Source organism: Aotus nancymaae, unplaced genomic scaffold, assembly GCF_030222135.1.
Source record: "Aotus nancymaae isolate 86718 unplaced genomic scaffold, 86718_ANA_hifiasm-v0.15.2.pri h1tg000017l, whole genome shotgun sequence".
Classification (NCBI taxonomy): Eukaryota; Metazoa; Chordata; class Mammalia; order Primates; family Aotidae; genus Aotus; species Aotus nancymaae.
The window spans coordinates 3,133,127-3,150,201 of record NW_026988429.1 but is presented as its reverse complement, the minus strand read 5'-3'; the positions used below and the strand labels follow the sequence as shown (position 1 = coordinate 3,150,201).

Sequence of the window (17,075 nt, the reverse complement as noted above, 5' to 3'; positions counted from 1 at the left end):
ACCAATATGCAGTCCGAAGACATGACTTAAATTAGAGTTGGCTGAACTCCATTTCAGTAGTCGTGGTCCTTTCAGATAAGACAGAAAGACAAGGAAAACTGTGCCTTACAGGATCTTAAGAAAATGTATTAATGCCATGGTCCCCAGTTGGATACCATGAGAAATAGAGCCTAAATATATATAAATGGCTTCAGCTTGGATTTCGATTAGATGTTTAAAGTAAGGAACAAGAAAGGAACAATTCCCCTCATGTATAACCTTCTCCCAGCTCCATCCTCATTTAAATGCTATAAAGATCAGCACTAGGTAATGGAGGAAGATGTTCAAGAAAGGACAGATGGTCCTGCTCCTGTAGGCTTTTCCCTAAATTCAGAGGTACTTTCTCTGGAGAAAGATCACAGCTTCTGGAGTGAGTCAGTATAATGATCTCCGTGGTCTTCTTTTCAGTCCAGAACCTATAAATTAGATAAATGTCACCAAAGCCACTACTCAATTATTAAAATGCAGAATTTCACTCATCTCTCTTTCAAAAAATGTTTTTGGACATCTGCAGAAAACTAACAATACTTTCTCACAAAATCGTTCATCCGCTGAAGCTACATTTCTTCCATCATTGTGATATCATCCACGTGTCTTCATGCAAAGCCTTACCAGGCCATGGTTACGGTGCCTATGTTTGCAGGCTCAGGCTCTCATAACGAAATACCACAGATGGGTTGGCTTAAACAACAGAAGCTTATTTATCACAGTTCTGGAGGTCAGAAGCCCAAGCTTAAGATGGTAGTAATGAAGGCTTCATTCTCGGGCCCCTTCTCTTGGCTAGTAGACAGTAGTCATCTCCCATGTGCTCACATAACCTCTCCTTTGTACACGTGGGGAAACACGTGTGACATAACATCACATCTTGTTAAGGGCACTAATCCTGTTGGACCAGGGATCCAACTTTATGACCTCATTTACCTTAGAGACCCCATGTCCAAATATAGCCATGCTGAGGGTTAGGATTCGTATGTAATATTCTGCTCCTCTTCCCCAAAATTTTATGTTCTGTTTGCATGCAAAATACATTTGTTTCATCCAAGCATCCCCCAAAACATTAACTTTTTCCTGTATAAACTCTAAACTCTCAAATAATATCACTTAAATCAAATGTGATGAGAATGAAAGTATATAGTTCATCCTGAGGCAAAATTCCTCTCTAGCTGTGAACTGAGAAACCAGACAAATTATGTGCTTTCAAAGTACCATGCTGTGACATGCATAGAATAGACGATCTATTCTAAAAGAGGGAAATGAAAGAAAGAAAGATGTAATGGGTCCCAAAAAATTTCATTACAAGGCAAATTCCATTAGATATTAATGCTCAAAAATAATCTTTTTTGGTTCAATACTCCACTTTCCAGGCCCACATGGGTGGTGGTCCATTTTCTGGACCAACGTAGGTGGTGACTCCACATCCGTGACTTTAGGTGGCAGCTCCACTTCCACAATTTTCCAGGAAGGGGTCCTACCCCCAAGGCTCTAGGCAGCAACAGCCCGGCATGTTGAAACTAAGGAGAAATCAGTCTTTCCCCCTGGACCTGTGGTCGAGGGGCAGCCCAGATGATCTCTGAAGAGCCTCCAGGTCATACTTTCCTTTTCTTCCTTTTTCTTAAGGGAAAACTTACATCGGCAGCTGGATAGCTCTATAGTCTTCTCCTGTGGGACCCTAGAAGTGCAGCAGTCTTTCTTCATCTTTCCCACGTTCTCTGTCTCCCTTAGTTCAAACTGGCAGTGTTTCAGCTCATATGATCCTGTAATCATTTTGTCAAGTAATGGTCCAGTCACAGCCTTATTTTTCTCTTTAGAACATGCTTTCTCCTTTTTTTTTTTTCCAATATGCATGGGCTGAGAATTCTCCAAATCTTTAAGTTCTGATTCCTTTCTGATTATTAATTTCTTCTTCAATTCTTCTCTTGCATCTGATTGTTTTACTATAGGCAGTCTGCAGGATCCAGGATGCACCTGCAATATTTTGCTTAGAAATCTCGTTAGATAAATATCTAGTTTCATCATTCACAAACATTTCTTCCCCTAAACACTACAATACATTCAGCTGAGTTCTTTTTACAAAGACTTCAGTGACCAGTAATCTGCACCTAATTTCTATCTGAGACCTCACCAGGATGACCTTTATCATCCATACTTCTTCCACCATTCTGTTTATGGTTGTCTACATATTCTCTAAAAAGAATATATATAATACAACCAGTGGGTAGAGGCAAGGGGTGTATCTAAAAATGCTACAATGAGCAGAATACCCTCTAACCAACTTCTGTATTTCTGATTCCTCACCAGAACTGCCTTTAACATCTTCCATATTTCTACCAACAATCTCTTCATGGCAATGAAGTATTTTTCTAGCATGCACCTCAAAACTCTTCTGGCCACTACCCATGACCCAGATCCAAAATCATGCCCAAATTTTTAGATATTTCTTAGGCAGCACTAAACTTCACAGAACCAAAATCTCTATTCATATGTTTGGGTCATCCTAACTCGTTCTGCATGGTCTAGGTGGCTTAAACAACATAAAACATGACATAAACTATATTTTTTAAAATGCTATGTAATTTATGGCTTTCGTTGAAGAGTTATATCCTGGTATATAAAGCCATGTTCTCACTATGGTGCCCAGGCTGGTCTCAAATTCCCGGCCTCAAGCAATCCTCCCACCTGGGCCTCCCAAAGTGCTGGGACTTCAGTTATGAGCCACAGTACCTGGCCTACTTAGTCTAAATCAATGAGTTTTACTATGTGATGAGTTAAAACAATCATGGAGCCTTTTCATGTTTTCAGAATGATAAATACAAATTATCTGCTGTCCTGACAAATGGTACTTTGAGTTTCCATACAGAAGCCACATAAAATTAAATCATAATACACAGCAGAAGAAGCTATACGCATTTCACTGAAGTAGTTTGGGGTGAAGGGTAGTTAGTCATGAAACCAGAGTTTGAGAGGTAAGGGTAGAATTTTTGTAGGAAAAGCAGAAAAAAGATTAGGGTAGAGAAAACCAAAAATAATGTTATAGAAATGGAGTGAAGGAAGTCTTGATTCCCAGAAGAGATTATATTCTGGGTGATGGCCAAGAAAAATAATGAAGTGCAGCGTAGTGAATTTGTCTAACTCCTCTGGAGTATGTCAAACAATCTAGATATTCAATTTAGCTTCATTCTGAAATAGGAACTAATGGAGGTAGTCTGTAAAGGGAATGCTCTGTAGCGATGGGGAAATACAAGAATGTGACCATGGGGGTACGTGCTAGAACATGGTATAACAGTTAGAGCCAAGTAAATAAGCCCTGTGATCTGCAGCATGGGTAGCAGCTATAGTTGGGGGTGGGTGAGTGGATGATTTGAGAACAGCTTTTGCAAGCTCTTCTCTGTAGTCTCACACGTACAGATCATCTTCTTCTCCTATGATTTACTATTACAAATGGCTAATTTCATCAATTATGTGTCAATGCTTATTATTTCCAGTGTCAGAGGACATCCTTTTATAGTCCCCCTATGTATTAATATTTGAGCATCAGGTTGCTTTAAAGCAGAGATAAATTTAATGATCCTCCCCTAAGTTTCTCCTTGTCATTATTGCTTATTTGCTAACACTTTGGGGTTTTAATTCTTTTTCTTTTCTTTTAAATTTATCGCTTGATGGAAATAATTGGGAGATTTGAATTTTTTCAACAGTGAGAGTCTTTATTAGCTTTTAAATAGATAAAAATATCCTTTCTCCCCTATAGTGCAAAGTGGAATGGGCTATTACTACCATCTCAGTAAATTGAATTACTTAAAAAAATAAAAGAAATAGATTGTGACAATGTTTAGCCAAAGGAGTTCTCCAGCTGACTGAACATTTATGGGCAGTTCACCATCAACACAAGGTAAATTCACCTACAAGTAGCTATTTAGAAAACATGTGTATAATGATGGCTGTTAAACTTACCCAACTGAATTACACCTAACTTCAGACAAAAGAATGGAATATATACATAACTAAATTGATGATAACTAAGAGGATGGCAGTTTAATTACCAACAGGAATATAAATAGGGCCAAGTGAAGAGGCTCAAATTGGTGACACAGAATAATTAGTAGTAACAAACTAAAGAGAATGGAAAGTTTAGTTGGAGGCTCAAAAATACACAGTGTACACTGCATTTGGTGGTTTCTGATTGGGAAGGAGTCTGCTTTGTTTTGAGTCAAGCAATCTCCAGGCAGGCATGGGGAATTAGTTAATCATACTGTGTACTCCCTGCTGAGCCTACATCTTTAGGCAAAAGCAACCTAAATTTAACATTAAGTGGTGTTGTCAACCTAGCTTGCACATTTGAATCACCATGGATGCTTTTTAAACATAGTGTGATCTGGGCCATACCCTAGAAATTTTGATCTAATTGATCTTGGATAGGGACCAGACATTAAGTAGTTTTTTTTTTTTTTTTTTTTTTTTTTTGAGACGGAGTTTCGCTCTTGATACCCAGGCTGGAGCGCAATGGCGCGATCTCGGCTCACCGCAGTCTCCGCCTCCTGGGTTCAGGCAATTCTCCTGCCTCAGCCTCCTGAGTAGCTGGGATTACAGGCACGCGCCACCGTGCCCAGCTAATTTTTTTTGTATTAGTAGAGACGGGGTTTCACCATGTTGACCAGGATGGTCTCGATCTCTTGACCTCGTGATCCACCCGCCTCGGCCTCCCAAAGTGCTGGGATTACAGGCTTGAGCCACCGCGCCCGGCCAAGTAGTTTTAAAATCACTACAGATTTGTCAAAGTTGCAGCCAGAAGCAAGAACCACTGCTCTAAAGGCACTTTGCAGCTCAAATCACTGCTCTTGGCTTCTGAATCAGGGGTGGCTGAGGTAGATTGTTTTGTTTTTCAGCAGGAGAGAAACAACCAAATTCATGACCTGTCCTTACACATCCCAGGCCCATGGTTAGTCTTCACTGCTTATTAGAAGGTAGGGATGATTTTTTTTTTTTTTTCTAAAAGCTAAGTCAGTGTTGGGCTGGCTGGCGAGGATAATGGCTAAAGTGATCGAGGGGTTTCCCTTCTACACACGGGCAAATTGTGGGTGAGTTAGATAAACCGAGATTGGACTATGAGTAGCTTTTCGATAAGTACCACCTGGGTTGTAGGCTGCTTGTACATATGTGGCCAGTGATCAGGGCAGCAGTAGCACAGGTGCTGTCTGTTTATGGAAGCTACACGTAGCACCAGTCTGTCTCTTGCTGACTTCATAAGCACCCATTCTTTGGCTCAGAAACCACCTGATAGTCATCTCCCTTCCTCTTCTTTCTTCAGTATAGCATTTCACCACAAATGAAGTTACATTACAAAAATCCACTTACATTTGTATTTCATATTAGGCTACAGGTTCCTTAAGGTTCTGGACAGCTTTAGTCATTCTAATATCTTTAGCTTTCATCACAATGCCAGGCATGCCAATATTTGTAGACTGAAAATGGCCTGTGATTCTAGGATCCCCTGTTTTAATTTGAAAGTAAGAATGGGTGGGAGATAGTACAGAAAGGAAAAGGAAAGGGAGATGCTCACAGCTATAGAGGTAAAGTTCTTCCAAATATAATCCGATTCACTAATAAATATCTCTCAAATTCATACATTCTTATTCACATATTTATTGAAACCATTCTACTCACAGCAGCAAACTAGTCATAAAAGTTCTCTGACATCATGGAGCTTATGTTGGCATAAACTATTAGTAAAGGAGAAATATAGCATCATTAAGAATATTTAACATTTTTTAAATGCTATGAAGAAAATAAGAAATTGAAACAGGAAATGGTTTACACATGTAAATCAGGGTGGGGTGGCATTTTAAACAGGTGGTTAGAGAAGGCCCCTGTAGAAACAGGATATTGACTCTGAAACTCAAGCCCATTGCAAAAAAAGTGGGGAGGGGAAGAAGGAGATCCCAGGCAAAAAGAATAGTAAATACAAAAGTCCAGGTATAGGAGGAAAACGCTTGGTGAAATTGAGAAATAAAGGCTTGTTTTTAACTTCTACACACACACATACATACAATAGGTGGGAAAAAAAAAAACCCTGTTTATGATTAGATAACTCGTGAACCTGACCTGTTTTACAAAATCACCAGTACTCCCAGGCCTTGAGTTATAAGCCATCATACACCCAGGGGCAGGTTTGCTGGCTTAAGATTGTCCCTGTAAGTTCGTCTCTAAAAGGTCAGTGGGCTTTTATCCTATCAGAGTATATTTGATCTAAATGACCTGAATGGTGACTTTAGCACTCCCTCCTGAAGGCTGAAGTCTGACTTCCAAGTACCAGGGTTACGTGAGTCCACCTCATTGTCTGGGATGCACTGAGAGCTTTATTCCTGAGAAGACCTGGATCTTCACAGTGAAATCTGCAATGCCTGCCAGCTGGGAGTGCTTTTCTACCTCGGCTTTACTGATCTGTATTATGCAGTCTAAACCACAGGGAAGTGGAATTAGATTTGTCTCATTCTGTCAGTTCTTAATAAACTCTTGAGTACAGCACCCTTATTTTATTCTCCTTTATATACCCAGCTCCTAGCACAAGGCCTAACTCAAAGAAAACTGGCCCACAACCTAAATGCTTTTAGTTTTTTTTAATGGTAAGAAACAAAAAAATCAAATGAAAATAAATATTTTTTGACACATGAACATTAAGTGAAATCCCAAGTCAGTGTTCATAAAGTTTTATGGAAACAGCCATGTTCATTCATTTACGTTTTGTCCCAGCCCATTCTCCCATGATAAAGGCAGAATTAAGTAGTTGTTACAGAGTTCCGTAGTTATGATAGAGACTGTATGGGTTGCAAATCTGAAATGTTTACTATTGACCCTTTAGAGAAAAAGTTTGCCAACTTCTGTGATAAATATTTACCATGGGAATAATGAAATGAATGCATAAATAAATGAACTATTATGGCAAATTCACTTTCATATAATTACTCCTTAATAGTATACACTCTGTGGCAGAGATCCAGGCATTAACCTAGACTTTTACAATTTTATTTAAAATATGTAACCAGTGTTATTTATGAATCATTCTGCCATGCTGTTCTAAAATACATTCAATCAGAATAAAAATTTTAATTGCGTTTTCTAAATAGTCTTCTCCTCTACATCTCAATGCCTCTTTTCATGAGGACCAGCTAGTCTTCCAAGAAATTATATTTAAACTCTATTAGAATCATGGTAACCTTTTCACTTTATCAAGCATGTTTATGTCCTCTACAGTTTTCTTCCTTCTGTGTCTGTCTGTAAGTTCTAAACTTTTGCCATGGGATATGCAATTCTGCTTTACAGAGATACATGACTAAAAGAAACTCAATCACCTCCGTTACATGTGAATTTCATTTTATTTTTACATTTGTTAACTAATTTCCTAGGTTTTACTGAATGCCAACCACACTGTCAGATTGGAGGCATTGGGAGGGGTCACGAAGTGAGTCTATCTTCAAAATCTTCAAAAGGCAAACAAATCAGTTGTATTCTGCTTAGGCAAGATGCATGTTGTTAGGTAAAACAAGGTAAGGGCACTAGAAAGGGTTTAATACAGATCCAAATAGAAGACTACACAAATTCATATGGAAACTAAAATAGACTACTCTGAATATTGGAGAATCTGCAAGTGAACTTGGATGGAAAACTCTCTAAAGCTGATTACACCTTCTTAGTACTGGCATTCCTGCTTTCATTTCCTTTTTCAAATTGCTGAGAAGGGATTAAGACAAACATATCTTGAATTGACTCTGTTGTATAGGCTGATAGGATTTGTTTCTGTTTGTTTACTTTTGTATGGTTTTAATTTTCCTGGAAGGAATTTGGGGCCAAGTAATAATCACTGTTTTCCATTGTAGGAGAAATTTGTCTTCTATATATCATTAAAACTTCTTCAATTATTTTTTTTTGCAGAGAAGAAAGTTATGTGATTGGAAATTCTATCATCTCTATTTTTTACTAAGTACTCTGGAGGCAAATTCATGTAAATTCACTTAAATAGGGTGTTTGCTTACAATGCACTGTTGGTGAGACTTTTTCTAATTTAGGGGCCAAGCTGCAGAAGGAAAACCTTTAGAAATTAATACCAGCTAATTAATCCAGCTCATTAGCCTAAAACCTCACTGAATGCTGAGAGTGCTGCTAATGTAATAAGCTTCCCAGTTAATGGAGTCAAAGCTAACTTCAAAGATGGCTAGTACCTCATTCATTAACTTAATCAACTCTCTGGGCACCTCACAGGCAACAAATCCTGGTAGGAGAGCAATAAAGATGCAGTGGATGTTCAGTTCTGTTATCCCCTGACTGGCTTAAAAGTTAAAATTTGGATAACTGTTGAGTGCACATATAGTACACATTCCCACCTCTAAATAACAATAGGACAAGACAAACAAATGCTATAGAGAAATATTTGTCAAAATGAAAGTTTAAAATTGTCCGAATAGTCCAATCAGTATAAAAAGCTAACATCTAGTATGTTGAGTATTGTGCATTTTACATGCTCCATCTACTATACGCATTTTAGCCCATAAGAAAAGAAATGGAAATGAGGCATCAATTTGCACTATCTTCTTATTTTCCTTTTAAGATTTTCTAAAATAAAAAAATAAAAACATTTTACAAAGTTAATTGGAATGGTAAATTGGAGTTAGTAATTAAAGATCAGGACTCAAATTTCCATCTTAACACAGAACAGTTAACATATTTTTTTATACTTAAGTTCTGGGGTACATGTGCAGGTTATGCAGGATTGTTACATAGATATACACATGCCATGGTGGTTTGCTACATCCATCCCCCTGTCACCTACATTAGATATTTCTCCTAATGTTATCCCTCCCCATTCCCCCCAGCCCCTGCTATCCCTCCTCTAGCCCTTCCACCCCCCAACAGGCCCTAGTGTGTGATGTTTCCCTCCCTGTGTCCATGTGTTCTCATTGTTCAACACCCACTTATGAGTGAGAACATGCAGTGTTTGGTTTTCCAAAACAGTTAACTTTTGAGCTCAAGGTACTTTCTCAAAATAGTGTTGTAAAATAAGTTTTCTAGTCATCAGAATAATCAATTTTTGGTTGTCTGGGAGCTGTCTTATCCTTGCAAAACTTCCTCCCCATGACCAGAACTGATAAGTTGATTCAACTTAATCTATATAAATATTCAACATTGTAAGTATAGTAAAATGTTTCAGGGATATAGACTACTAAGATAAAATAATCAAGACCTTTTCATATATTTTATGACCCTATAATGCAGTACCTCTTGATAATAGAAGCTACTCTATTGGTTTTACTGTATAACAAACCACACCCAAACTGATTGGCTTACAACAGACAATGTACATTTGAGTCTGTGGGTGTTGGCAATATGAGCTAGGCTTAGCTGAGCAATTCTGCTTATCCAGGGCCTTTTGTGGACTTTGCTGTGGTGCACATGTGCTTGTGATGAGCTCCTATGAGTTCTAGGGGAGGCTGGCTGGTCTAAGATGCCATAGTCACCCCACATAGCTTCCATCCTCTGGCAAAATAGCCCAAGCATGTTCACAGGGTAATGGCTAGATAGGTTAGGTTCCTAGAACTCACACAATGTCACTGTCACTGTGTTCTATTGTCCAAGAGAAATTCCAAGGCCAGCCTGTATTCTAGGTAAAGGAAAAGTAGACACCACACCTTTTTGTGAGGGGACCTAGAAATAACTATAGCCATAATGTAATCTACCATGAGTGGAATATGTAAAGCTTGGGAGTTGTCACAATTACGTGTCTGTCAGGTGTAGAAAGCCATTTTGCAGCCTGAAACTATCAGGCCTGTTTGATTGACAGAGCCCTGATGACGTTTGTGTTCCTAGATCCAGTTGTTCCTAATACTCAGTGGTATCTTTGTTCATCCTTCAGTTTAGCCGTTATGTCCTTTCTTGTATTCTATGAGCCAATTAAATTTCCCTTTTGTCTAAGTTAAATGAGTTGAGGTTCTATCAGTTTAATCAAAATTCCTGACAAATTCATGACCCAAACTTGTTTACATGTACTTTTTCCTTGCACATTCTTGTCACATACTAATATAGCCAGAATATCTAATGGCTAAGATATATTCATTTAGCTATTGACCTTCATTTTAAAATTAATTTTACTTTCAATAAGCAAAGTGTCTATCTTCATTAAGCAATTCAATTGCATTGAATTCTTCATCTGGATTTATATGCTGGTACTTTGTAAATGGCCTAAGTAGTTAGACACTATCCTTTAATTCTGAAAATTAGAGACCAAATGTCATTTAGAAAATTGAAAATCAACTTTTTATGACTTCAATTGAAAGAACTCATGCTGAAATGTGAACAATGTTCATGAAAAGTTAATAAATAAGAATAATGATGGTTCATGGTAATTTTAGAATGATCCAACTCTTAAATGACTTATAACTAATGCTAATACCTTTGAGAATAGAAGGTCACAATATTGGAATTTCATGCTTATAACAAAACTGAACTTCAAAAGCCTTTCGTGATCACATATATCAAGAGTCCATTTCACATTGCTCTCACATCTACTATACAGACACGTTCAGTTCTCATTTTAAATATAATTATGATAGATGTAGAATTATGAGATCTAAATCAATTTTCAGATTGTGAAACTCCACAAAGTCCTCTATAATTTTACCATTCCTCCCAACAGTGAAAAATATGCCCTCTCCCTGACTTCTCTTTTTGAATCACTAACATTATGAACCCCAATAGTTGAAAAAAAGTGTCATTTTTTACTTTCTTCAGTGTATTTGAAGAAAAACATCCTCTGGCCAAATGATAAATGATGTTTTTAGAAAACCAGAACATACACAAAGGTTTCTAAGCTTCTTAGCACAGAAAATAGGACTGAAGGGCTTGTTAATGAGTCAATCTATGGCCCATCCTGTGTGCGCATCTCTCTAAATGGAAACTGTAGACAAAAGACATACCACCTTTCAAGAAAGACACTGTCAGTGTCGAGTAAAACTGGAGTGTGACTATGTCCCTTCAATGTATTCCTTCTTTTTTCAGTATCAGGGAGGAATATTTTTAGGGTTCTCTGAAATTTATAGAGGTCAGAGAACCCTGAAAGTATTCACTATTATCCCTTTTCAGAGGAGTTGCCTGAAGCTCAAGAGGATTGAAGTGACTTATAAGTAGTCATAATGGTTCCTCCTCTTCATAACCTATTTGAGATTTAGTTATAAAATATCCCTGTATGAAAGAAAAATTTAATGTGATTTATGTGAAAGTGCTCATATACTTCAGAGTAGCAAATGGCAGAATTTAAGAATAGTAGAATATATTTCTCAAAGTGATTTTTAAATCCTATGCTCCACACCTATTATCTGTAAATAAAGTGCAGCTTCCAATGCAGTCAATGAGCAGTCAAGTGTGCTAACGAGGACATCTTTAAATAGCGTTTTTCTGCTGTGCTGTAGAGTAGAGCTGATCGGAGAGCTGATGGAACACAGAACCATTTGGAGAGGCTCTGAGAACACATTTACAAAAATACCAAATCTGAATTAAGCAAAACTTAAGGATACTTTGTTTTGTCTACTGGAAAGGAAACAATGACACACACAGGGGCCCAGGTGGTTAATGTACTGTACACTATTACTATAAAGTATAAGACCTCAGTCTCTAAGCTCCTCAGAAACCAGGAATTCAGTTGATTACATAGTGCCCTATGGAATAGACTTAAAGAGTAAAAGAGCAAACATTTCAGATATTCTTTCAAAGCTTGCCAATTTACTTGGTTCTTGAATTCTTGCTATTAGTCTGTCGTGCAGGAGGGAACTTTACAATGGTTTTTACCCTGCAAGAGGTTTTAAGCCTGTCTCAGTTACAATAGAGAAAATGATATGAGCCCTTTTTTTTTAGTGGCATAAAAAAATAAACTACCACTATAATAGTAAAACAAATGTTCTGAGTTTGGAAATGGTGTAATATATAAACCTAAAGCTTTGCAGTTAATGCAGGTCCCTTGACATTTAAGTTAACTTAATTTGAAGAGAAATGCTGTGATTTCTTAGCTATGAAATTGTTCTCCCCCACTACAGGTAAAATTGAAAGGCTTTAAGTAAACATTGCAGATTCAATAATGTTCACTTATGAGCTACTTATTTTCATCTGTAAAGTCACCTCCTTGTGCAAAAAGATCCCTAAGGCCCTGACTTCCTCTCACATTCACTGTTGTATACATGTCTGTGAATTCAAGTAGCTCCTCTTCGTGAAGACCATTGACAGTGCTACAAGACTGTGAACAGAGCCACAACTCATAGTTAATGTTCATTTTGATATCTTTTAGTAATTTGGCTAATTTGCAGAAAATTAGTCATTTCTTTAAGTGAAAGTGTAGAACAAATGTTTTATACTCAGTGAATGTTTCCATTTGAAAATAATTTGCTAAATTTTTATGTGATTTTCAAGTTACGTTACTTCACCCATTAACAAGAGAGTACAAATGGGCTGTATTACCCTTAGGAAGTCCTTTTTCAAAACATTCTCCCTGCTGAAATGTCAGCACAAAGTGTCTTCTTACATTTCTATGCTTTCTTGGAGTTTTAGTGACCCATGACACCAATCACACATATCTCCAGGAATCTGACACACTGAAAAATCCTATGAGGTTTCCTAAAATAGAACCCACTGATAAACATTTTACGTGTGAACTGGTACTTATCGAAAGAGGTCTCACTGAATAAGAAATAATAAAAGCAAAACAAAACAAAACAAAACAATAGATTTGGGGTGAGGTAGAGTAGACCTAACTTTTATTTTGTATCTAGTGATTTGGGCACATCACCTTACAGTCTGCTCATAGCTCTCTCTGTCAGCACAGCAATTAAGGTCCAATTTTAAAATGTCTCTTTATCAATCATAACTCTGACCTAGTATGTATTTTTTGCAACTCTCTTTTTAAAATAGTAGAATGGTATATTTGAGATTTTATCAATAGCTTGTTTGATGAGAAATACTCTTGTTACTATTTCGTAAAAGACTTCCTGAAAATAGTTTTTACCTTCCTTTAGAAGTAAAGCAACAACAAAACAGAAACAAAGCATTACCTATTGACTTAATTATCCAACTTACTGTGAAAAACAGTGAATTACATGAGTTAATAGAGAAGGAATAGTAAAAACGGAATGAGAATTTATCTGGGCTATTGCCAATCACTGTAAATAAATTGTAATCTGAATATGTGCTTTGACCAAGTATTTTTCAAAAACGTCTTTTACTATTCCTAATTTTTAAAATTTACAATGTGACTCAGGATACACATTGATATGCACACACATAAATTTAAAACAAAACTCTCACGAAACAACTTATCCTTACTCTATACTCTGATACTTTCTATTCGAGCTAATTTAATTTTTTAATGCTTATTTGGATTCACTAAATTGATTTCATAACCTACTAATGAGTTGTAATTGTCCATAGAAAACACTGCTTTAGTCTAAATCTTAAAAACTGAGAGGAGGTGACTTGCATCTTAATAAGCATACAGGTGTTAAAAACATAATTATCATACAAATAGACAGTGAATTTGTGTCAAAGTCCTGTTAATCACGTTAGTAAAAATGCCAGCAAGAAAATACTAGAGATAGTTTTAAGAGCATTTGAGGAACTTGCATAGTAAACAGAGGAATGACTTCTAAAAATAAGTTTGCTAAATTATATTTAAGGCTGGTTAACCCCCTGCAGTATAGGGAGCCATAAGACCTTCGGTGCTTAATTTTCTAGTAAATTATAAAATCAAAACAACTGCATCTGCACTTTTAGATACAGAAGAATTCAAACAGTTCAGTCGGAAGACTGACAAAATATCAGTTATTTTAAGAAAGAAATTTTGGAAAGAATGCTAACTCAACATAGAATTCTTAACTGATACAATATAAGTTATTTTAAGAAAGAATTTTTAGAAAGGATGCTAACTGGATATAGAGTTATGAACTAAGTATATGCAAAGGCTAAGATATTGCCATGGTATCACAGAAACTGGTATCTCTGAGGAGGGGTTGATGAGATCAAACGTTGAATATACGGCAAATGTTGGAAATACTGCAAATAGGCAGCACCTGCTGCTATGGGAATAAACTGATACAGCCAGAATGAAGAATGCCATTAGGGTAAATCCTGGAGCAGGAAGAAACAAAGAGGAAACCAACAATGGGAGCAATTCCACTCTCCCTGCTAAGCTTTGCCATCTCCCTCCATTGGCAAAGCCTAACAGAAAACCACAAACAAAACAGATACGTGGTTTGCAAAGTCCCAACCTCAGCATTCTAAAAGCAACCACAGAAGAGAAGTCAAAGCTGAGAGTCAATAGTTTAAAACCTGCCACACCTTCTAACCTGAGAGGGCAGTGGGGCCTTTGCACTTTTATCATTGTGGATTGTTTATCAAGAGTGTCAAATTGTATCTAGCAAGTATGAGAAATATTCTAGCATGAGAGCAAGAAGTAAGCAAACATCATTTGCCTTTTTCTAAATTTGGAATACATTTATCTTTATCAGAAATTTGTGGTTTAATAAAATGCTCCACCAAAATTCAAAATTATTATAACTGATATTTTCTGCTTTTTATATTAATGGAATTTCTGCAGACCATTGTTCAGATTTATTATACTAACATTAGACACACATTTGGCTTGCTGGCTTGAAAACCAATAATATTACATATTATGAACATAAAGATGTGCCTTCTCCCATGATTCTAGAGTTCTTTGGTCCAGTATTGATATGGGATAAAGTGTTAGAAATAATCTATGGGAAATCGTGATTGTTTTTTGAACCTAAATAAAAGTTGTGTATGATGATAGTAAAGATTTCAATTGTATATAGAGCTCAAATAAAAAGTTACATATATGCTTATATATATATAAATAAAAATAAAAATATATTATGCTATATATTCTTTCTCACCTGAATTTTTTTCTACTTAATACTGTATCTTGCCATATTACAACAGAGATCTTCCCCCATATTTTTGAGGTCTACATTCAAAGGTAGGATCTACATAATCAATTTTAAAATTCCTAGGGCATTTAGGTTGTTTCTAACTTTCTGTTATTGCAATGGCTAGCTAGCTAGCTAGAGCAATGAAAACTTGACATATATTATTTTATGTACAAAGTATATATACATAATATGCTGACAAAGCAATATTGAGTTATATAGTAATCATTATTTTGTTAATGTTTATTTGTAGTTGAATCTGTAGTTAACTTGAAACAGCATGAAAGAGAACAAAAATAGAATCTGATGAGTGTTGTCCAATCTTTCCAAAGCAATTTTATAATCAACCAATCTTTCTGTTTCTCATATCCAGATGCCACACCATGTGAAGCCCTTGCCATATTACAGCTATGACCAGCCTGTGATTGGGTACTGCCAGGCCCACCAGCCTCTCCGTGTCACCAAGGGCTATGAGACAGTGTCTCTGGAGCAAGATGAAAGCCCCGGCCTGGAGCTAGGGCAAGACCACAGCTTCATCGCCACCATCGCCAGGTCGGCAGCACCGACCATTTACCTTGAGAGAATTGCAAACTAACGCTGAAGCCAACTCCTCATTGGGGAACTTCACGGGGGGAGGGAGGGCCTTCATCTTAAAGGAGAGTGGGTGTCTGAAATCGTGCAATCGAGCAAGCTCATCGTTCCTTTTAAAACATTTATGGCATAGAGAAAAGGAAAAGATAAAACCAAACTGCTTAAAAAGGGTAGCGAATGCACCTGCAGCAGAACTGGGAGAACTGCAGAACTTTCTTTGCTTTAAAACATAAACGAACAAAAATGCTCCCGGATGTAAATAGTAAGAGTGTCAAGTTCTTATAAAAATAGATTTCACCCTAGCTACATATAGGTTTGTTTGTATATTTGATTTTTCTACAGTGCATGGTTCCTGGGCTGGAGAACCACAGGAGGGCAAATAAACAGGGGTGGGTGGGAAGCGGGAAACAACAGGTTTCCTCTTTAGGTATTTGTAACTCTCACAGACTTTATTTAAATTGTTTTCGTTTTCTTTTTTCTTTAAAAATGCTGTTTGTTCTTGTTTTGTTTGTTTTAAATTGTTTTTTTCCTGGTCAAGTTTCTAATACAAAACATGAGCATTAAAGCTTATGTTGTATCAAAAGAAAATGTGTTTTACCACGGACCACAGAGAAAGTTGACCACAAAGTTCGATAAAACTACTGGAAAGAAAACTCAGTAAGTCTGGGTGAATGACTCTTCATGACAAATGCCATATGTGGTACATGATAGAAGGAGTTTTGTTTTGTCCAGTTGGCAGCCTTCACTGTGTAGGATGTCTGAGAAAGCCTTGAAGATCTCTGAATGACAAGATCAGCAGAATCATTCTCATGTGGACTAAGGCTATAAAAGGGCCATGGCCATGTGCTCAATGAATGAAACTGCCAAGCTGACAAATTTCTAAACACAAGATAATGTGTAACATTGTTTTTTAAATTAATTATCAATTAGCTTTTGTGTAGTTTTTATCAATAAAAGAAAAAAATGTTGAAAAATAAATATGTTATTTTGTGGTTGGTGTACCACAGCCCACCTAATGCAGAGTGCTTTATCTGTATGTATATTATGGAATGCTTCCAGTCTATATCAGGGCACTTCAATAAGAATCAAGTGGTATCTATCAAGTGTTTTCTGTGTGTTCCATGGTCAGATAGGAAGGCAGATATGAAGTGTAGAAAAGAAATATGAGATGTGGTTTATGCCTGATATGGTTTGGCTATGTCCCCACCTAAATCTCATCTGAAATTATAATTCTCATAATCCCCACGTGTTGTGGGAGGGACCCAGTGGGAGTTAACTTAATCATGGGATGGTTACCTCTGTGCTATTCTCATGATAGTGTGATAGTGAGTAAGTTCTCACAAGGTCTGATGGTTTTATAAGGGGCTTCCCCCTTAGCTTGGTTCTCATACCTCTCCTTGCTCCAGCCATGTGAAGAAGGACATGTTTGCTTCCTCTTCCACCATGACTGTAAGTTTCCTGAGGCCTCCCAGC

At 37.0% G+C, this 17,075-nt stretch overlaps 1 protein-coding gene across 4 annotated transcripts in view; it reads left to right on the top strand.

Annotated features, from left to right (window-relative positions):
* The window catches only part of LRRTM4 (leucine rich repeat transmembrane neuronal 4), a 764,460-nt gene extending 747,605 nt beyond the window's left edge, over positions 1–16,855 (top strand). For 3 of the 4 annotated variants that reach the window (XM_064377850.1, XM_064377852.1, XM_064377851.1), the window contains one exon: positions 15,385–16,855. In XM_064377850.1, coding sequence (XP_064233920.1) covers positions 15,385–15,606 — 222 coding nt within the window. In that variant the 3' untranslated portion in view covers positions 15,607–16,855. The remainder of the gene's footprint in view (positions 1–15,384) is intronic. The other variant, XM_064377853.1, reaches the window with a different exon arrangement.
* Positions 16,856–17,075: the final 220 nt, after the last annotated feature.